General features: G+C 43.6%; 1 protein-coding gene across 14 annotated transcripts in view; it reads right to left on the reverse strand.

The window, feature by feature from the left end:
• Positions 1–365: 365 nt before the first annotated feature.
• The window catches only part of mecom (MDS1 and EVI1 complex locus), a 131,855-nt gene continuing 109,525 nt past the window's right edge, over positions 366–22,695 (reverse strand). For 3 of the 14 annotated variants that reach the window (XM_041046024.1, XM_041046038.1, XM_041046037.1), the window contains 15 exons: positions 20,418–20,520; positions 20,176–20,289; positions 19,371–19,482; positions 19,077–19,224; positions 18,753–18,933; positions 14,261–15,656; positions 13,929–14,019; positions 12,435–12,461; positions 8,321–8,487; positions 8,018–8,095; positions 6,202–6,371; positions 5,025–5,169; positions 2,744–2,989; positions 2,442–2,628; positions 366–2,333 (listed from right to left, as the gene is read on the reverse strand). In XM_041046024.1, coding sequence (XP_040901958.1) covers positions 2,199–2,333; positions 2,442–2,628; positions 2,744–2,989; positions 5,025–5,169; positions 6,202–6,371; positions 8,018–8,095; positions 8,321–8,487; positions 12,435–12,461; positions 13,929–14,019; positions 14,261–15,656; positions 18,753–18,933; positions 19,077–19,224; positions 19,371–19,482; positions 20,176–20,289; positions 20,418–20,520 — 3,300 coding nt within the window. In that variant the 3' untranslated portion in view covers positions 366–2,198. The remainder of the gene's footprint in view (positions 2,334–2,441; positions 2,629–2,743; positions 2,990–5,024; positions 5,170–6,201; positions 6,372–8,017; positions 8,096–8,320; positions 8,488–12,434; positions 12,462–13,928; positions 14,020–14,260; positions 15,657–18,752; positions 18,934–19,076; positions 19,225–19,370; positions 19,483–20,175; positions 20,290–20,417; positions 20,521–22,695) is intronic. The other 11 variants (XM_041046032.1, XM_041046030.1, XM_041046026.1 and 8 more) reach the window with 11 other exon arrangements.

The raw sequence follows: 22,695 nt of genomic DNA on the forward strand, positions 1-22,695 counted from the left end.
TCTACCCACCTCATCCATCATGCCCCACAAACGGACACAAATAAAGAGGACACATTCCTGCCTCCGCTCCCACTACCACATTCAAGCACTCTCCAGCCTTTTCTCTGCTTCCCTCTCTCTATGTGAGCCAAAGCCTGGAGAAAAAAAAGAGGACCAGAGTTCAGGCTCTCCCTTGCTCTTAGAGGCCATGGGAGAGCCAGAAGAAAGCGCCAGGTGGTTTTCTGACTCATGTCTCTTAGTATAAATCTCTGTTTGGGCCAAAATGATGGGCAGCCAGAAGGAGTGTGGAGGTGTGAGGAAAAAGGGAGACAAAGGGTGAGTAAAATGTTTAAGGAGAAACCACGAGAGAATGGAAGACATGTCAGTCCACATTGTAGTCCTTTATTTCTTAGTTATTCCTCCCACAGTATTGAATTGAAATGCATAACAGTTACATTGTAGAAAGCATTAAAACAAAGTACCTCAACTTGCTGATTACTTTTTAAAATCGATTATAAACAAAACAACGACAAAAACAAACAAACAAAAAAATTCTGGTCCCTCAAAACGGGAGAATAAATGAAAGTAATCTGTTATTTATCATAAGTTTGGCACAAGGGATTAACATGAACCGAACGTCACACAAGCTTGCAGACAACCGTAGAAAATGTCAGATACAGATCTTACCAGACCAATCATGCGCTTATGAAGAAATTATACCTGCCTTTTTTTTTTTATTATTCATTCTTTATGTTTTTCATTTTTTACAATTGAATCATTAAATTGTCATAGAAAAAAAACCCTAAGTAATATCTATTCATCAACCGGTTTCATTAGAAGAATAAGGAGTGAACTGTATGTTTAATACTATCCGGCACTCAAATGTAATCTACAAACCCCTTTGAACTCTGGTACAGCCCGGTGAGGAATCTCCCCATCACCTGGGCTAAGAGCAGTGCTATTCAGTAAACAAACTACAGTTTGCCAAGAAATAAATACAATTCTCAACATACAACAGCAAATAACACCAACAACACCAACAAAAACCAAAAACAAAACAGGAAAAAAAAACCAAAACAAAATCATGATTGTCTAAAAATGAAAGACACACGAGCATGGAGTAGCTAACGACTAGCATTCAGGCTATTTAGTGGTATTGTTGGCTGACTACGGATGGATTCAAGGGTTTTGAAAAAGACATATGCCCTTTACAGAACAACAATTAACTTCAGCACTGGCTACGTATCTCAGTATTTTAAAAAAAAGTGTTTTCTTCTCTTCCACTACAAAGACAATCTATTTATATCCTTTCACAGATAGCGCAGGCGGGCAGGATGGAGTGCAGTGGAGAACAGTTGGTAGACACTTGTGTACAGTGCTGTGATTGTGCAGACACACGCAGCTATGAAAACGCAGATGGGCAACTGGCCTGATTTCAGTTTAACAATTACTTTTTTTTTTTTCAAATTTCTTCTTCAATGACTTCAGTGATACTAAAGCGCTGTTAGCGCCGTCCTAACATGGAGCGGTTTTCATCTGTACTGAGGTTGCCAACCCCACCCTTCATTTTTATCATCAAGTACATGTATTAATGAGAAACACCTGTGGATCTCTGGGGGTTAAAGGGAATTCTTGTAATACGTTTTAAAGATACTTTTCGTCAGATGAGAGGGTTCTTACGCTTTACGCATGGTGTAGCATACTAGGCTGAAACCAACCTTCTTAGAGACACAACCAAACTTACCCCCTCGGCGTGAAATGTTCTCCTTGCTTTGTATGTGCTGGGGCAATAAACGCAGTCTAGCAATGATACATCAGCACATCCTTCTTCCATGTCCACCAGCTGCCTTTGCTGTGCAAAACATAGAAATTCAGCAGAATAAATACAGCTATTATTATTTTAGCATTATTATTTTTCACCGCATCCTAGTTGGTATTAATGTAAGAAATCAATTTTAAGGTCTCAGAGGGACATTTTTGCTCTCTATCTGTTGGAGATTTTCTTGGGCTGGGGCTGGGGCTGGGTCCTGTGTGGACAGTAACCCTGCTTTGTATGTAAGGCGCTCCGCTCAGCAGTCAGATGGGCTGTGGTTCTGCTCAGCAGTTTCTCTGTGGACGATCAAGGGCCCCCGCGGATAGCCCCCTTGTAATGGGCTCCCAGTGCCATAGGTCAGGGTAGGGGGGTTGAGAGGTGAAAGGGAAAGCGCAAAGGGGTGTCATCATACATGGCTGAGGGACTGAATGGCGCTGGATTCAGCAGCAGCCCGTGCCAGACTGTGCCACATGGTGGCTGGGGTGTGGGTGGCAGGGTGGAGAGAGTCCTTTTCAGCCAGAGACAGCATCATGGCATAAGCCTGACAGAGAGGGCCAGATAGATTACATTTAACTACTATGCTTAAATGCAAATATGTATGTACACTGCATAGACAAACATGCATGAGAAGTGCCGGTGTTTCAGTTACCTGAGACTTAGATTTCCTAAAGAGTGGCTGTTTGACTGCCTCGGTCAGAGAGGGGGAGCCAAATGATCCATCGTCCTCATCTCCATCTCCATCGCTCAGTTCACTTTCCTCCAGCTTGCGCATGTCTGAGAAGTGACGAATATGATCCAAGGCTGAGTAGCCGCTCTGCTCCTCCTCGTCCTTGTACCTGGAGGTCAAGCAGAAAATTAAAATAAGACATTCTCGAGATACTTTTGACAGCACATCATCATTCACGAAATGTAAAATTATGTTTTAGTTGTGTAGTTCTGTATCAAATTTACCCCCTAGGAGAGGTTTTGCAGTTGAGGTTCAAGTCGTTCGGCCCAGTGAAATCCATTTCGTCCTGTATGATATCATCCCTAAGGTTGCTTGGAAGCACCTTGCCTTCCGGTTTCCCAGGGGTGTTGCTAGGCTCTTCCCCCTCTTCTTCATCAGCACCAAGCTCCTCCACTTCCTCGTCCTCCAGGTCACGTGACCCACGGCTGGCCATCAGCGGCTTCTCCTCTTCAAATGGGCCGCCATTTAACCTGCAGACCAGGAACATTGATTAGATCAATACAACTTGATAAAGTAGTAGACATTTTGAGGAAGAATAAATGACACTGACATCTACCTTATTGACTGTACATTTTATAAATGGACTGTATATATGTTTAAGAAAAGAGCAGGTAATGACACTAGTTTTGTTCATAAAATGGATGCTGGCTTTTGTCTCTAGTTTTTTGTTTCCTACAAGTTTTTGTGTGAATTCTTTCAGTACATAAACAAAAACAGCGGAGCACATAGAATAAAGAGCAGAGAGAGGTGGATCTGAAGCAGGACATGGCAGCTGGGATGGAGCAGAGCTGAGCCGGAATCCCGTTTGTCATCGAGGCTCTGGGGCCCCTTCGGGCACAGCAGCACTGGGTTGATCGTTGCAGTACTTAACTGGAGTGCTCTGCCTCTCCCCTTGTTTATTTTCTCTGCTATCTCGTATTCATCTAATAGGCAAAATATTTAGCTGACAGCCCCATTTGGTGAGAGAGTTATGAGAGCGTTGCCAACCGGCCCATTCCTCTATCCCTGTGGAAGGAGAGAGGGCCAGCTATCCAAACTGCCTGAGTCTTAATCTGTCCCTCTGTCTCAGCGCCACAGGAAACCACCATTTGGTAAATCATCTGGAACCACATTAAGACTGATTCACTAATTACACTCTGGGACGTCTTTCGTCAGCTCCCAAAAATGCCATTTCTCACACAAAGGATGCGGAGATGAGGACTGAGAACTGGACGTGGAGAAGCAGACAGATAGGAAACAAAGCACATAAAGCACATCACCACATAATTACAGAATGCTTATAAACAGGATACCTGCACTGGATGTGAAAAGGGATGCATTTGAGTGTGCAGTGACTCCTGAGGAGGAAATTACTGCAGATTACATTTTATTTTTTAGAATGTCTACATCATCTTTTCTTTGTTATCAGCAGCTGATAGTATTGTGCTTTGGACGGAGCTCCCGCTGGGACGGAGAGTTTGAGGCTGACAAGGTGGTATTCGTGCTGCGTTGAGCTCACAGGGCTGAGAAGAGGGACTAGCTCCACAAGAGAGAGCGAGAGCTCTGTGATTAAGAAAACAGATTCGCTAATTATGCTTTCAAACGTGGTAATTTGCTGAGGATAAAGTATCTATCAGAAGCAGTCAGGAGAGAAGCACTTTGAAAGGAAACACGGGCCGACCCTTTGACCCCACCCCCTCTACCCTCTTCCTGTAGGCAGACATGTTGGTTCCAGATGTGCTGCACTCCCTCTCCTGCCCCTCCCCCTGTCCCTCTACTGCCCAGTCCTGCTCTCACAGGCCTTCTGCACAATCATACACCAGTCTGTGAGATCTCTATCTGGCCTTACAATCTGCCCTGTGATCACACCAACGTGAGGCACGTGAAAACAAACTCCGAGACCTGAGCAGACCTCTCAACTGCTATCCGACCCGATCACAGCTCCAAGAATTTATTTGCATAATGCTCAGGCAAAGTTGCATGCACACTGATATCTGTTCGTACGTGTGGCCAAAAGGCAACTGATATAAAGCGCTCCTGCATGTTTTCCAAAACCTGTGATTATCTTAAATGTCATCACAGATGATTGCTCTCTACTCTCCAGACCCCTGAACATGATGTGATTATTAACGAAGGCTAGCTGGGTGGTACGAGAATGCAAGTCTAAAATGGGCTGATAGCAGCTGACCCCATTATTCATTCTTATTCAAGCCTTTGGAGTCCTTTTTAAGTCCAACAACGGTAATAAAGCCACAATTACTGCAAGAGTTCAGTATGAAGTAATGTAGATTACTGTAGATTAGACAAACAGGTGCTGTATAGCTTCGGATAAATAAAAGTTTTCCTGTATTGGATTTTTTTAGGAGGCCCTGGCTCTCATTTGTATCTGCTGTGGAAGTGTAGGGGTTTATAGTATTGTAGAAGCAATAATATTGGTGTGTTCTCTAATATTTGTCTGTAATCCTTCTTCTTCTCGTTTAGCTCTGTAGATGTAGATTTGAAATGAGCATGTGAAACTGAGCTCACCCTTCCTCAGAGGGGTCCGGGGATGTCTGGTTCTGGCCAGTGTTGCTGATGAAATTTCTTATCTCGTTGAAATACGAGTCTTCTTTGTCATCCAATATGGCACTGCTACTGTCCAGTTCAGACTGAGGAGATGACATTGCAGTGCCTGCAAAAATAAGAAAATATATATGTTTTATCTCTAAAGATGTGTTTAAATATTTCATTATGCTGCCCCTAAAACATTTTTAAATTACTTGTTTTGTTTTGTTTTTTTTAATTGTCTAAAATGAAAAAGAAATTGTGCCACGGACCTGTGTTTGTCTGCTCCTGTTAAATTTCCACAAGTATCTTTAAATAGAAACACATGCATGGCAGTGTATTGTCTGTGTCTGCTGGTTAAAATGCGTTAATGAAGTGAGTGAAATATTCAAATCCAATTTTTCCCCACTGATGTAATGGTGCACCCATTACATCAGTGGGGAAAAACTGGACTGTGCATCACGTTGTACACATTTCCACTGAATTCTCCATGAAATATTTGGTACCTTTGGAGACCTCGATATCTTGACTGCAACTTTAGATAAAGTTAGGTAAAATCTAACAACTGTTTGGCTACACAAAAATGCATTTGTAATGATGGACCTGCTCAAGTGTCTGTGAGGTTTAAGAGGCCATGATTTTATTACTTTGATTATGGGGAAAAAAGTGATTGCTGCTTAATATTTTCAGTCTGTTGTCTTTACCACAGAATACCGCATGTGCATTAGCATCTACAGAGACTCAGTTTATAATCAGAAGGTGCTGAAGGCTGGGGATACATTTGTTTGTTGCTGTCGGCTGCTGGCCAGGTGTCACAGCTCGTTCTGCTGATTCAAAGTCAGGGTGATGCAACCGATCAAACCCACTGGCTGAGCTGCTGATGACAGCAGCTCATTCAAAAAATATTTTGTGCTGTTGCAGGAATAGATGACAGATTTATATTGTTTAATTTTTCAGCTTGTAAAATTGTTTCCAATCACCAGTAAATTATGATTTATATTAATCAGCAGAAGTATTTATAAATCTCACATATCAGCAAACCAGCTTTCATTTTCACTGATAAAATATGGAGGGAAAAAACAGCCGAGAAAACTTAAGTAATTTTATTATCTTTACAGGCTACAGTAAAAGAAATGTACGTTCACTTTTTGCTCCTCACCTGACAGGTTGCCATTCTCATGCTTCTTGAGGTGACGGTCCAGGTTGGTCTGCTGACCGAAGCAACGGTCACACAAGTGGCACTTGAAAGGCTTCTCCTTGTTGTGGATGTTGCGAATGTGACGTTGCAGGTTGGAGGAGATGCTGAAGGAGCGGTCGCAGTACTTACACCTGCAGGAAAAGTTAATTAATTCATTTAATTATCAAATGACAAAAACAGAAACATACACAAGCTGCTAGTCATAAGTACAATTGTACTGCATAATGAATCAGGAACCGATGTTCTGTGGGAAACATAATGAGATACATAATGTAGGACACACATACACACACACACACATAGACAGTCCCAGCAGTCCCACAGTCCCAGACATGATGGAGGAGCTTGTTTAAGGTGAAACAGCTCTGCCTCTTATCTCCAGCCAGCGCAATAAAATTGCATTCTTCTCTCACAAAATAAGCACGCAACAGATTTGGTTCTACCCCTGCAAAATTAGAGCCTCTTGCCAAGTTTCTTCATGCAAAATTATACGAGAAGATTACATCTTTTCTTCTGGTGGAATTAGCTCGCTCGATTGGCTGTCCCTCAGGAACCCCCCGGTTATCTCCACAAAAAATTACAATAAACAGCGGTGATCTTTAATGGCATGCCAGCGTGTGGAGTGCAGGCTATCAGGCTGGGGCAGTAGAGGCCTGTGTCTGTCTTTCCCTCTCCCCTGTGGTCAGCAGGCCCCCTCCAAGCTTTGGGCCAACATTCCTCTACCTTAGTAACTACAAAGCTGAGCAGTGCTAGCCAGATCTTACTCATTCTCCAAATGTAGTAAATGTGCAAGATTAATTTTTACATGTGTGCCGGACTGCTGCTGCATTGTTACTTCTACCTCAGCAGCACCTGGAAAACTCAGTGAAAGCCCAGTGCGGTGTTCATGTTCTTATACAGATTGAAGAGGGAGACTTTGTTAACGATTACAAAAGTTTTCCAAACACAAAACAAAATTGCTATGATTACTATGATTATTAGTATGATTCCTGAAAAGAAAGGAATTAAATCTTGTGATAACCTTTTTAGTTGGCAAGAAAGCCTCACTCGGTGCGGCAAGTAGCCAGTGGGCTTGCAGATGACTGTGAGCCTGGCCTCGTGCGCACAAGAGAAATGACCACAGCTGCCGGGCCTGGACGTGTGCCCGCTCTCCTCATCTCCCCAATTTTTCTCCGAACTTCCTCCCTTCCCCTCTCCGCTCTGCTCTTTTACCAGGCCAGCTTCAAAAACCCCCCTCGTCCTGTCACCCAGGCGACGGACACCATTTTTCATCAGGCAAATTATTTAGCAGTAGGATAATTATTCCAAGCTTTTACGACATAAGAAAACATACATAAACTCTGTTCTAACTGTAGACAAGAGTTCCCTGGGAAAACATCCATGCACTGTTAACAAATGAGCTGTGTCTCTCTGCCTTTCTGCCTGCTTGAGAATGTGTTGTGCGAAAAGTGCGTTTGCTGCTTTCGCTCTTCTTCATGGGGGAGTTAGTTAATGCACTATTGTGCAAATCTGATTTTTGACTGGTGGAATATGTGCTCATACAGTATTGTATTGTGTGCATTCATGGAAGTGAGGAGAATATTTGAGTGGATGCTGGTAGAAGGCAAGGGAAGAGGATGATATTCAGCCAACATGTTTCTGTTGGACTGTCTTCTCTTGTAACGGTTCAGTGACACAAACCAAAACTAAACACCCACACACCACTTCAACATAGTACACAGCTGCAAGAGATGGTGTGTATTAACACTGCTCTTTAGACTTGAAGACAAAGTCTTACCTATATGGTTGCTCTCCTGTATGAGTCCTGAGGTGGCGGGTCAGATTGGCAGACCGCGGGAATATTTTCCCACAATATCTGTAAAAGAATAAAAAAACATTTTTTACATGTGGTTTTCCTTTAGTACCTGAAAAACTGTAAAATAAAAAAACAACAACACAGGAACAGGAACTTTGACTCAGTAGCACACAAACACATAAAAAATAACAATACACCCCCTCAAAAAAAACAAAACAGAAATTCATGAACAACATGAAAGTTAAAAATGAAAATAATACATGCCAGACCGACTGCTGTAGTTACCTGCATGTATAGCGCTCCTTGCCCTTGCGCAGCAGCGTCTCTGGAAGAGCAGAGGGTGGGGCTCTGAAATCAAACATGGAAGGGACGGAGCGGAGCAGGTCACCAGACTCTGGTTTCAAGGAGCCAAATGTCTCCAGCTTCTCTGCCATGTTCTCAATGGCCGACATCTGAAGAGACAGAAGAGACAAAGGACAGAGTGTGGGAGTTAGTGCTGTTACTTAAAAAAAAATAAAAAAATACTATTTAGCATTGCAAAGTCCAACATGCAAAGCAAAGAAACAGATGGTTAAATGGAGTTTTATCAGCTGCACCACTTCTCATGATGATGTCTGTTGCATTAAAAAAACAAAAAAACAACTCTCGGACCAAATTCTTTTGAAAGTAAAAGAATAAAAGATATTTTCTTAAGCTGGGAGATTTCAATTGTTCAAGATAACTCAGTGGTTACTTTCACAGCTTTGATTCTGTAGATAGCCATGCAAATATTCTGCAGGATATCATCGTACTTGTTTTTGTTTCTGATTGTAGGCTGCAGTAAAATGCAAAAACCAAAATGAATAATTCGGGCCAGCATACTGGAAGGGGAACATGTTCTAAACACCAAAAGAATTACAGCAACCATACATTTTTACTTTTGCTGTTGACGTCTTTACATTAATAGATTTGATTCTGATTTACGGTGAAGGGCCTCTTACTGAAGATTTAATTTATACCTTCTCTACAGATTTGTTCATATCTTGTTTGATTGACGTGCATTGTTTATAGGCATCATACCAGGTGAAATGAAGTGAAACAGGTATTGGGTGAATTCTTATTATGACGTTCATTAATGATTCATGCGTCACAAGGTCAAATCCCTGGTATTTGTGTATATGAACACGACGTGCGATACTGATTCATAACTTTGTTATAAAACAAAAAAATTGAATTCTCCCATTCGTGGTCAGGGGGAAAGCAGGTGTGAAACTTTTTTATGTGTGTTTCATACAACTCTTGTTCCCTTACAAATACACATACACATGTACAGGGGATACAAAACACATACACACACACACAAGACTGCAGCCAATCTACTAATGAAACTGAACATTTGCTTTCATCAGATACTCTCTGAGGAGATATGTGTACTTGTCAGTTGGTCTGTGTGTGTGTGTATGAGAAACTATGTGTTGCACGGTGGCCGTAGTTGATTAATTACCATCGATGTATGTGAAAGAGAAAATATATGTATGTGTGTGAGAGAAAAAAATGTATTTGTAATGCATTTGTTTGTGAGAGTGTGTGTGTGTGTGTGTGCACAGGATATGTGTGCTTATAGGCACGGGCATTGTATGTGAGCGCCATCGTTCATGCTTCGTGTGTATCTGTGTGTTGTCAGATACATGTCCATGTGTGTGTTTGTGTGTGTGTGTGTGTGTGTGTGTGTGTGTGTGTGTGTGTGTGTGTGTGGCAGAGGAGTGATTCATGTCCACTGCTGGGCTGTAAACCATTCTGTGCACAATGTGGGCAGACAGCACATTCGTCAATATGAAAGATGTTGACATTACTGATCAAGGGCCAGACACGGGTAATAATGATATCGCTGTGCTGAGAGGGGCGGGATGGGGGAGGAGCAGGGGCTGGAGGGGGAGTGCAGGGAGAACTAGAGGGAGGAGGAGAGGGAGGTGTGGGGGTGAGGGGGTCCCAGCAGGCCGCAGGGCCTGTCAGCCCTGTCTCACACACACACACACACAAGTTTTTTTTCCTTCGTTTTTTTAAAGGGGGCCACACAAATTTGCATTATTTTGCGTGTATTGAATTTTCAGCCTGTTTCTTATTCTTATTTCAATAAGGCAACAAATCAATGGTGATTCGGGTCCTCCACCAGAGCCCTGCTACGACTCTGACATTCCATCTCCTGCTTTCACCCCCTGTCACTCTCAGGCTTAACGCCAAGATGGAGCAGAGCGAGGGGAAAGAAAGAGAGGAAGAGAATCGGAGAAGACGCTTGATGAAGGACTAGACGATAGGGGAGAGGAGTGGAGAAAAAAAGAAGAAGAAAGAAAGAAAGAAAGAAAGAAAGAAAGAAGGAGTCCAGAGAGAGAACGGCTGATGGATGGTGGTGGAGCCTGGTGTTAGGAGCGGCTGATTAGGAGTGACGGCCGAGTGTAAAGTTCCTGCCGCAGCCGTCGACGTTCCCACTGAGGGAGGATGTGGAGTGTCAGGTCCGTTTGATTATGAATATGCCAATGCTGCATGCCATGAATCAAAGGCAAGGGAGAAACAGAGAGGGAGAGAACAGAGAGAGAGAGAAGGAGGGGAATGGATTGAAAGATAGGAAAGGGGTTGCGGGGAAGAGGGAGGTGAAATGCTTTCATATTTCTTTTGAATGTGCACTGTGTATTTCACTGGGCTCTTTTCAGGCACTGGCGTGAATGCTCAGTTTGTCTGCTTTGCTCAATGAGAACCCATAACTCTCAGGAACATTAGGGCCCCTAAAGCTGTCGGCAGTATCGAGCCTGTCTGATAAGACACTTTTTTTTTAGAGCTGAAACTACTCCATCCCGGCTCCATCTACTGGAGAATTCTGATCCTCGGTCTCAACCCACTCATGCTGCTGCACTCTATTAAGAGTTAATCTCACACCTCTGGTCAACTTTCGGCTCTGCACCCTTTAAATTGAAGGCATAGTTATGAAAAAGAGATATTGGTATTAGTCCAGCTGTATGTAGTGGAATGCAATGTCACTGGACACTATGCACTTCACAATGATACAGTGCTTTGGCAAACGCAACACTTCGTATGTTTTTCTTAAAAACTGAGCAATTGAACTTTGTACATGATATGAAACAAATACTGCTATATTATTATTTTTTCCTGTTTGGTACTGTTTTTGAACCCACTGTAGCATTGTTCCTGCTGGTGTAAGGAAACACAAAAATCTTTTTAAATTTTTGTGTAATCTTTCGTTATGTCATGTCGCATTTTGTTGTGAAAATGTTCCAAAATCAATCAAAAGTGTTTCGGAAGTTTCTCTAAACCAGACAAATGCATTGTATGCAGTTGAGAAGTAGATGATTCACATATCCAGACCAATGGATTAGATATATTAACGACTGAAACTCGTAACCATCAGCCTGCCACAGATCACACTTCAAAAACCTTCAGCCATTGAGCTGTTTTTTTATGGATGGTGAGTCAGGTTCATTAGGCCACTGTCTGACAATGCCATGTGTGTAAAATGTTCGACTTAAAGGACGGGAGGATAAACAGCTCCACATTTTGTTCTAAAGTGATTTTTCAAAGGTTTTATAACCCCCCTTCTCCCCAGTCCTTTGTATAAGAAAACCCCCCGAAAACCAACCCACACACATGCACATCCAAACACGCACACCTCCCAAAACCCCCTTGTCCTTCCCCCCTGGGCAGTGTGTGAGCGTCTGTGAACTTGCTTGTTGCTGTAGCGTCGCTCAGGGACCAGCAGTTGATTGGCTATCTTCAGATGTCAGTGATGCTGTGAGGGCCTTAATTAGTGAGATGCATTCTCAATTGTTGATCTTAATCGGGAACCAGATGTTTGGAGGGAGGAACTAACCCCCCCCCCCCCCGCCCCCCTCCCCTCGCCAGTGTCCCAAAGAGACTGTTACCCTTGCGCTGATGTAAAGCAGCCCCCCTAAACACCACCCTCCACCCCACCTTCCAGTCATCTCCCCCATGCCCATTTGCAAGAGCCCTACTTCATTCTCCAAATAAGCAAACACATAGTCAGAGGTGGTGGATGGACAGGGTGTAGCTCGGCTGGAAATCCCCACCCTTTCATGTGAATCAGAGAGGGGATACATCTAAATGTAAAGATGTAAACAAACCAAAATGCAAGGCTCAAGTGCTCAAGGTGAATCACTACAACATACTATAATATTTTGTTCAATATAAACATTCAGATGGAATTTCTTACGAATAAAACAGAAGTGGACAAAGGTCCAGTCAGTGCGTGATGGTGATTGGCTAAAGCCATGCGAATGCAGGGTGATGTCAGTTGTAAACTGTTATGCAGCCCATGCATTAATCAGGGGATGGGGTCTGTTTGGTAGAGGTACAGACACATGGCAGAACTGGAGGTTGAAGAGGAACTTACCCAAGTTCTCTGATCTGGCAAACGAAACTGAGGGGCGGAACAGAAGGAAAAGAGAAAGCAGTCAGAACCAGGAAGTGGCGCATGAATCAACAGCTTTTGATTGGACACATATGGGTATAGAGGGGATGATGGGTCTCGCTGTGATTAACTTTGAATGAGCAATGAGCTGCCTATCTGCAGAGTTATGGCGCTGGAATTATAGGAGGCTCTAATAGTTCCCAACACTTCCTGGTGTTCAATAAGCTCATTATAGGAGGCTACAAATACAATTCCAGTATGTAATCTAAGCCAGTATTGCTTAGCAGTAAAATTTCCTGCCAGGAAATAAAAAGCTGAATCACTAAAGCCTCAAAAAAAGAGTTCCAGTCCCCTCAGCTTTTGCAACCTCTTTTTTGATATATGGCTCAATAGTGAGTCAGGTGACTGAAAACAAGCCCCCTCAAAAGTATACAGAAGGGCCCCTTCCCTGGTCTGGCTTAGACCAACCCAGGTCTGGTGTTTCTGGGAATGATTTGTGTGTCCAGACATCATAAAGTCATAAAGATGGCCTAAGCACTCTGTTAGTGTTTCTACTGATAGGACACCTCATTAAGGCGTGTTGGACGGCCATGTGGCTGCTGCAGCCTGGGTCCATGCAGCAGCCTGGACAGGGGACATAAATCAGACAAATGAAACAGCCTGTAAAAACCAGACCTGAAACGGCCAGAAAAGAGGAAAAAAAAATCATATGCCTGAGAAAGTGGTGTTTTCACTTTCCGACGGACCGTTCTCACCCGCGGGGGAAGATTGAACAAATGAATGTCAGTGTAACACATCATAGACACACATACACTCGCGTGCACATACACACACACACACATATATGCATATACATATACAAAGTCTCACACTGGAAATACTGGCACAGAGGACCCAGGAGCAGAAATCATTGCTTTAAGGGCATATCGTTTTTTATATTGTAATCAAAGACATGTTATGGGAGGACGTGTCACAGGGTGCCCTTTCTTTCTGCCACATCTGTTTCAGATAGCCAACAACGGGCTTAACAGGCAGTAGCTTGGATAAGGCTGGAGCCACATACTAATGCTCATTAATCCAGCTTGGTCAGCCTGGGACGGCCATTCTGAGTAAGAGCTCCTCACAGAGAGAATCATAATATTTTAATTTTTTAATTTTGACTGGTTTAACGCCATAGTGCTGTTACATATGTAGCTAACAATGAACTCAAAGCAAAGCGAAGTTGCATTGGTAACATCACACAAATCATCGAGTAACAGCCATTGAAAACTCAAATTGGCAGGACTAACCTACAAATTAGACCTGTTGCTGTCTATTTATTCAATCTAGGGTCATTATAGGCATCTAAGATCAGCTTAAAAACTAAGTAATCATAAACCAGTGGATAGTTAGAAATGTACTGTTGCCATTTCATCGTATTTCCCGTGAATAGCCCAAGTTCTCCCCATTCCCGTGAATGTCACAATGAGAGCCTACCTGTGGATGGAAGAGGAAGCCGGGAGCTGGCCGCATGTACTTGTCTTTCAGAGTCTCAAACGGATCACTCATTCTCCTCTTCTCAACCCTGCTAATAGTAGATTTCTATCAGCTCTTAACGCATGCACAGTAGCAAACATTGGAACACTTATAATCAGTATTATAAAAAATTAGAATTGGCAATTGCATGATCATGTTTAAAGTATTAAATCTTTTTCATGCTCTTGCATAATACAGTGTGTGACAGCACTTTGTTGTTCTGTCCACACATTAAGTCAAATTGCAGGAGTGACTTGAATTAAGGCTAAGTAAGCTACTGGGAATAACAATACCTGTAGATAGGGTCCATGAAGAAAGGGGTGGGTCTGGCATGCTGTAAGGAGGTGTCTGCTTTTGGGATCTCCACCACTCCCTTCTCCTCTTCATAACTCAGGTTCTTCTTTGTCTCCTCCTCTCTTGGATTGCGTCCACGGCCCCTGCTCCCAAGACTCAGGTCTAGTGGCTGATCCTGACCGGCAGAGTGGGAGGCCTCTGGTTTGGAGGGAGTGAATGGGGCTGACTTTTCCTCCTTTCGCTTGGTTGTGAGGTCAAATGGTGACTCAGATGAAGATTTTCCCTGGGCCTTCTTATAGTCATCTGCTGGAGACTGTGGCTCGCCCTTTAGGCCTGGAGGTCTGAGATCCCTGTCTGGGAAAGGGTAAACTGAAGGAGAGAAAGCTGGGAAGAAAGGCAGTGGGAACATGGAGGGATAGGGCAGAGACCCGACCTTCTTGTCTTGCAGGCCAGCCAGCCCTGTGGAGCCAAAGTACTTCTCAGCAATGGAGGCAATGGCCTTAATAGAGTCATTCACAGCCCCTGTTACAGCTGTGTGCTCGTCCAGCGAGGATGGGATGAGAGAAGGGCCTGCAAAGTCTTTAGCAGCACTGCTGCCTGTCAGGCTGGGGCTCTGGGGGCCTCCCTCACTGGCCTTCCTCTTGGGGCCTTTGCCATTTTCTCGAGCAGCCCCCCTCTCCCTCTCACTGTCCATGTCGCTCTCCAGCTCGGAGCCTGATGTGCTCTCCAGATCACTTCCGCTGGGCGTGCTGACGTCGTCCAGGTCGCTGCTCTCGGACTGATCACTCTGCTTGTTTCGCTGTTTTGTGGAGGATGAGGAACTCTGAATGTGGAGCTCTGAGCCTGGCATCTGATTGCCAGGTGAACCGCCATCTTTACGGAGAGCTTTGAGGAGCTCTCGGGACTCCTGAGCGCCGGGGCTCGGAGGCAGCAGTGGACTCTTACTTAGCTCTGCACCGGGTCCAGCAACAGGTGCATGTGCTGGTTGTCTGACAGGAGAGGTGGTGGCAGGAATGAGTGGTGGCCGGTGGTAGAGTCCAGAGGGGAAGAGGCCGGGGAAGCTGAAAGGAAATGCTGGGGCAGCAGGGAAGGTAAGCCCGCCATGGTGGCGACTGGCACCAAAGTAATCAGCCAGTCCAGCACTGCTGTGGCCCATCGCCAGAGCTGATTTGTCCAAACCTGGGGCACCAGGGAGTGGCATACCCTGGGCAAACAATCCCCCTGCTGTGAAATGGTTCTTTCCTTCACAGAAGCGCCGATGCTTGTTGAGGGAGGATGTGGTGCTGAACATCTGGCCACAGTCCTTGCACTTGATCTGTGTGCGGCAGTCAGCGTGCATGCGTTTGTGGCGGCACAGGTTAGAGAACTGGGTATAGGACTTGTGGCATACCTCGCCTGCAGGGACATGGAGACAGATATAGAAGGTGTCAGTATGAAACACACACCGAAACACACAAACACACACACACACACAAAATAACATCTCATGATATGACATCTCTTGTTAGCATGCTTCAAGCTGGCTGAAGCTAAGGCAGAGGAAATACAGTATGAATGATATGCTGTGTTCCCATCAATACTCTGACAATAGTTTTCCAGCAAAATAAGGAGGAGAGGTGTGTCCAGATCCTGGCATTGTAAGTGAATCTGTTTGGTTGATGGTGTGAGTCAGTTGCTGCCACTCATCACCTGCACATCAAACTGAATTCCCAGGCATCTCCAGGCCCCTATTGTCCTCCCAGGGACGCTCCCAGGGAGTCCATAAACAATCACACAGAGACACACACATAGACATGCAGGCGCATTCACAAAATATTCACATAACACAGAGAAACTGAATCACACACACAAACATACAGGCATGCAGACATAAAGATACACACACACACACACACACATACACACATTCTCAGCCGCATGCAGTACAATGGCTCTATTTTAAGTTTGTGAAGGAAGCGGAGTTGAATGAATCCTATCCTGCAGTCCGGTTCCCAGGGACAGGTCTCACGTCCTCTACTGCCCCTCTTCCCTCTTCCCCCTCCGGCCCGCTCCTGTCACCCCCTCAGCCCCCTCACCTTGTCCCCATAGCTTGGTCCCTGTCGTCCTGCGCTAAGTGACCTTCCCACAGTCAACTCCCATGTGCCTGTCTGTCACTCTGTCTGACCCTGGGAGACGTACAGTGACAACAACTGGCCACAAAACAAACCCTCGCCGTCTGACATTATCTATCGCCATTATTAATCTGTCAACATTATCCACTACTAAAAGATGATTTTTTCAAATTTACAAAAGGGGGTGGAAGCCAAGCACTTATTGTTTTCCCAGGCTCTTTTCTCTTGCTGTTCTAATTAAAGTCAAGAATGCAGTTTATGAACAAGGGAAGATGTGTCTCTATTTTTTTGCCCCCCTCCCACATTATTGGATATTTTGCAGAACAGCTACACTACAGATGACGTTTCAAAAAAGACATCAATTGATAATTTCAGAGAGCAGTCAGAAGCAGCTCTGGGTGATTGATTTTGCTCACATTGTTATTAGATCTTCAAAATGAAGATAAGGAAGTGGTTAGGCTCACACTGTGATTACATTTCTGCATGCTTTGGATGCCTTCCAACCTCAAGGTGCACAAGAGGCAATTTAAGGAGATGGAGAGGAAGAGCGGGAAAAAGTATTGTGGAAACAGATTTAAATAAACACCACAGAGGAAAGCCAAATGGGAATGTTCAAGCCAAGAGTGAATGTAATCTTATAAAAAAGTCCATTTTAATGAATAGACCCAGAAAACTAAATTGAAATGAAGTGTATTTGTGGCTTGGCTTTGGTGGACACAATCTCTGCAGAACGGTAGTTGAAAACATTTTGAAAACATCTGGAAAAAAAAACGAGGACAGCCCAGTTCCTTTGATTTTGCACGTGATGTTTCTTCTCTGGAAGTGTCTTGCAACACAGATGAAGAAATGTGAATATGTATACTTTGCAACTGACTAAAATGAATCTAACTGAACTTAGGCTGTAGACATTCACAGTGAAAACATAAAAAATTAACAATTTCTAATGGAATATTAGAACTGTTCACTCAGTGTGTGTTGGGGGTATAGCCGCTTATATCGCTCTCTCTTTGTGTGTGTGTTTTACAAGTATGGCCACATGGCCTGGGCAAACTACAAGAAAAAGCTCTGCACCATAAATCATGTAGTTGTGACATTTACAGACTAACAACACACACGCATGACACCCTGAGTGTGAGCCCTGATTCACTACACGCGTGTATTCGTCAGCTCTTAATAAACTGAAACAAAATATTATAAACACATTCCTGAGAGCAGAGCGGTGGCTAAGTAGTGGCAAGCTGGGTGTCTGAATTAATAACCCAGCGGGCCTGAGTGCTCTACTTTCATAGAGAAGCTCTGAGACACATAAACACACAACCTAGACACATTGCGTGCACTAACATACATGCAGAATCACGTGTGTGTACAGTACAATACTGTCCAAAACACGTACATGCCCCTTCAGAAAGCACTTGCACAAACACTTCGGACACACACATGGTTTCTCCCCGGCAGCCGTCGTGTTGTAGGCTGCTCTGTCTTTTTTTTTTTTTTTTTTTTTTTTTTACACAGCACATTAGTTGTTTTTAAACCTGCATATTTTCTGCTGATTACAGCAAATGGACTCCTATTCAGAGGGAGCACAAGGAAGAGGGCTGTACATGTGGTTGCTATTTGTGAGGAATGGTGGATGTGGCGGTGGGAGAGAAGAGAGAGAGAGGGGAGTCAGAGGTCTGCAGTGGAGATGCAATCATTATGGCCGAGGTGTGTGTGTGTGTGTGTGAGTATATGTGTTTGTGTGTGCGTTCCCTTGAGGAGGAGAAGGAGATAGTGTGTATTTTGTGTGTGGACAGGTTTGCGTGAGCTTGCATGTGTGTGTGCTGGTGTGCAGGGTCAGGGAAAGAGAGAAGGGGCAAAGGGTGAAGGTCATAATGCTTTAGGGGAAGGGGATGAGATCTGTGCCGTGAGGTGGTGAAAGTGTGAAAGGTCAAAATGTGTTTGGGTCTTGCAGGAGTTAGTGTTTACTGAGGAGCTGAGACAAAATGTGTGTGCGTATGAGAGAAGGAGAAGTCAGGCTGGGTCACTGCGAGAGGCGACAGTACGGTTACGGACCAAGTGGGACCGAGTCAAATTACGAGCTAGTTTAAATGCTGCTATCACCTTATCAGCACTGTGTGAGAGTGCTGATGCAGATATAATGGGATGACTCTTGTCTTAAAAGAAATGGTGCTGCCACTCAAAACACAGCTACTACACAATCCCACGTGTTATTCCTGCAGAACATTACATGACTGACTCTTGAGAATAAGCTGAGGAGGGATAAAAATGTATTTTTGCAAAAACACAACAGTTTTTCTATTAAAGGCAAGTCACAAGCATATTGTTATTATTATTATTATTATTATTGTTATTATTATTATAACGTACTGAGGAGACTTACATAGGTAGGGTCTTAGTGACTTACACATGAAGGGCTTGACACTGCTGTGGATGTGCTTATGCTGCTTGAGGCCCGAAGACGTAGCAAACGTCTTGCCGCAGTCAGAGCAGGCGTGGGCCCGCGCACCAACGTGCTGTGAGCGAATGTGCCTCTGCAGGTTACTGGGGTCTGTGAACACCTGCTGGGGGAAGGAACCACACAGACACACGGGGGAGTTACTATCTGCTTCTTCAAACGTGAAAATAATAAAATGTTGCGGACAAACACGCAGACGCAGAAAAATGCTCCCCGATTAAACAGCCCCTTCAAAAGTCATCACTTTACCTTTGAGCAGTTTTCACATTCGTAGTGCTTGCCGCTGTCATGTGACATCTGATGTCGGATCAGGTTTGATTTCCAGTTGAAGGCCTTGGGGCACTGGTCACACTTATATTCCCTCTCCTCAGAGTGGGACAGAACATGGGCCTCCAGACTGAAGGAAACACAGAAAATAAAACAACAATGAGGATTTATCAGGTCATGGAGAAATTTCTTTTTTATCATGTGGCTGTTAGACAGCACCAAAAAGTAACAGCAGATAATAAATGATGTGACTGAGTGTGTCAGCTATTCACTTACCTCTGGGCATCAGGGAAGACCTGGTCACACTCCTTACACTCGTGTAGTCCATGGGACATGTGGAGGGGTCGCAAGTCTTGAGGTTCCTGGGCCTTTAAGTCACTGTCCCCTCCTAGACACATCAGAAAAATTAAAGCAAAGCAAGACGACTGTTTAAATGGATCCTATACTGTCCTATTCAGTGCAAAAAAATAAAAACAAAAAAACAACATATTTATATTAGATTAATTTCAAAAATCATTCAGCCTGCAGGGAATGCAGGTTAACTTGATATAGGAACGATGTGTTTGGGTATGAAAGCATTTGGAGAGTTGTGCAGTCATGAGGAATGTTTGTTGTCCTTACAAGCCGACTATTCCATTACATAGATGATATGGGGAAGTATAATGATTTGCACTGTTGCAGTCTCTGGTCAGTTACTGAGTAAGTGGTCCAAACCTATACAAATTACATTGAATCTCTTGGTACTACATATAACGTGCAGTATCAACGTCTGAAGTTTTGGAGAAATAATGCCAGATGAATATATGCTTCACTGCATTAATCAGGTGATAACAATGTTCTACCACTATTCTGGATTTTTAGAAATTTTCACATGCAATCCTCTTTTACTCTAAGCTCACATAAACTAGACCCTTACAGACTCTTCTTTCCATGGTGCATTATTGTATTCTCATTTTCAGAGGCTTACATCATTAGTGTCATGTTCTCCCAGTCCAGCTCCACATCCTTCTTCTCACTCTTCACTACCCACTGTTTACAATGAAATGAAAATAGCCCACCTATTTAAAATAAAAAGTCAAACCTGGGTTAAGGAAGGAGGAGGGGGGCATCCCACACGGCTGCTTCTGGTGGTCCAGCAGCTGGTTGCGGGACTCAAAGTGCTGGTCACAGTCCTCACAGCGATACTGCCTCTCCTCTGCAGGTTGGGAGTGAGAAAAATTATCATAATGAAATGTGTAATAAAATAAGGTGTATGTGTCGCATGGATCTTGACAATGGACAGAAATGTGCATTTGTGTGTGTGGATGTGTGTGTGGTGCGGACCGTGAATATCAGGAGCCATCGTGTCACATGAATACTCTTCAGCCTTCATGAAAAGTAGCAGCTCCTCACCGGGAAAAATCTCTCTGGTGACTTTGTAGAAGATCTGCAACACACACACACAGAGGAGGATTATGATTTAATGTCTGCTTTTATGTTACAGTTTAATTACAAAGGTCAAACAAAAGTGTACAGATCAACATAATTTTCTGTGCTGAATTTGGCATTTTTTTTGAGTCCTGTAAAGACGTTGCAGCTGTTTTTGTTTTGGCTGCATTTTTTCTCACATTGTCCATAACTACATTGCAATGTGGGCTAAGCTACCCATTTTTTAAAACCAGCAGAGGTCACTTGGGGTTGCTCTTGGTACTGTATAAACATACACGCACACACATGCAAATCGGTTACGCAACCGTGTACATGATTGTTATACTTGTATCACAACCACCACACACACACACACACACACAGAGGAGCCATACACATGAAAATACACATGCTCATTAACTTGTAATTAATCATCATGTAAGACATCCATCGTCATGGAAACAAAATGAAATCCCAAGCAAAGCAACCATACTGTAGAATAAATATACTGTCTCATAAATGCTGTACGCACACATGCACACACATACGCAAACTGGACTCTCCAGTAATGTTTGCAGTGGTCAGGAAGCTGCCTAGAAATGTGTGGAGAGTAAGTACGGTGATAAACTGCAAAAACGAGCAAGCTGTTAAAAAACAAATGCATTCTTTTAATTAAGTATTTCAGTGATGGATGAAAACAAATAGTGTGATCAATTAAGAACTTACAACACCATTTCTAGGTGTTCGTTTAACAGAGCACAACCCCCCTATACCCACTTATTTTAAAACATCAGCATTTCTACATGAACAGCCAAAGATTAGATTTCATTTCATCTACAATACATACAGATTATGAAAGCATGCCCCTGCTTAACATGTGTGTTTAGAGGTGGGGGTTGGGGGGGTAAGTAATTTTTAAAGAATCAGCTGAAAGACCCTGGGATTGCGGCGCTTCCCATGGACACACAATAGCCTTTCTCTGAGAAACAATCAGACATGGCGTTATTTTTGGCATGCTTTGGAGGTTTAACATATTACCTTCCTCTGCTGCGTAGACATGACAATGATGATGGGGGAATTTATTAGAAATGCAATAGGAAGAGGGGAGGGGGCTTCTGGGAAGGCATGGGTCACAGGTACACCGCACATGGATGGAATTCCTGGCTAGCACTACTAGAACGCCAGAGCCACATTGGCTCCACAGAGGGTTATGATAAATATCTTGGTCACAATAAAAATCATGATGTATTCTGTCGACTATTCTATAATTGTTCATGTCATTGTTCTAGCTTCTGGCAAATGATATAATGCTAAATATGACACTACCGATTTTTTTTTTTCTTTTTGTGATTCACTGAAGCACAGGAAGTTCATAGATTGAGACTTACTGGGGTAAAGGGAGCTGAAGTCAGTAAAAAAGCAGGGTCTGGCCAAGGCAGAGCTCTCGCATGTCAATAACTGAAGAGTGATTGGCGCACAGTAACTGATGTAGTTTTGTGGTAGCATAAAAGTATGATTTAAATTCAGGCATTAAAACAATTTAAGCTGCCAAGAAAGTCAGTGGGATAGTGGCAGGCACTATAAGTCTGAATCCCATTACAGGGCTAAACCAGAGTCATTACAGTTACCCAGACCAGGAGAGACATATTACATATTAACCACCAAATTTAATCCAAAAAATATCCCTGTTTTCATTTTCCCCCCATTTACGGAAGGGCCGTGAAGACAAATCTGCCAACTTTTTGCTGTTTTGTTGTCTGGTTCAATAGAAATACAGTCCATGTCAGCAACAGCAGTGCTGCACCCGTACTGTTTGTACGAAAGAATAAAGGGAACTGAACTGTGAGGGTCTCAGCAAGAGCTTTAATCCCTGACATACCCTACTCTACTCTCTCCACACCACAAACACACAAACGAGCAAACATTCATGGACCTTCGTAAAGTCTACATGCAGACATACACAAAGAGAAGCACTCTTTTCCTGTGTCTCTCACCTCTGTAAGGCCACAAAAATATTGTGATTTAGAAACAATCAGACAGCGGTTCAAACAGACATGTGAGTCTGCAGTGATTCCGCTCTGAGAGACTGATACCGAGACTGAGGAGGGAGGCTCTCTGGAAAGCTCGGAGGCCTCGGAACATAAAAATTAATGGACGCTGTCACAACCACTTCATTCATAAGTACATGAGTCCA

Source organism: Toxotes jaculatrix, chromosome 9, assembly GCF_017976425.1.
Source record: "Toxotes jaculatrix isolate fToxJac2 chromosome 9, fToxJac2.pri, whole genome shotgun sequence".
Lineage (NCBI taxonomy): Eukaryota > Metazoa > Chordata > Actinopteri > Toxotidae > Toxotes > Toxotes jaculatrix.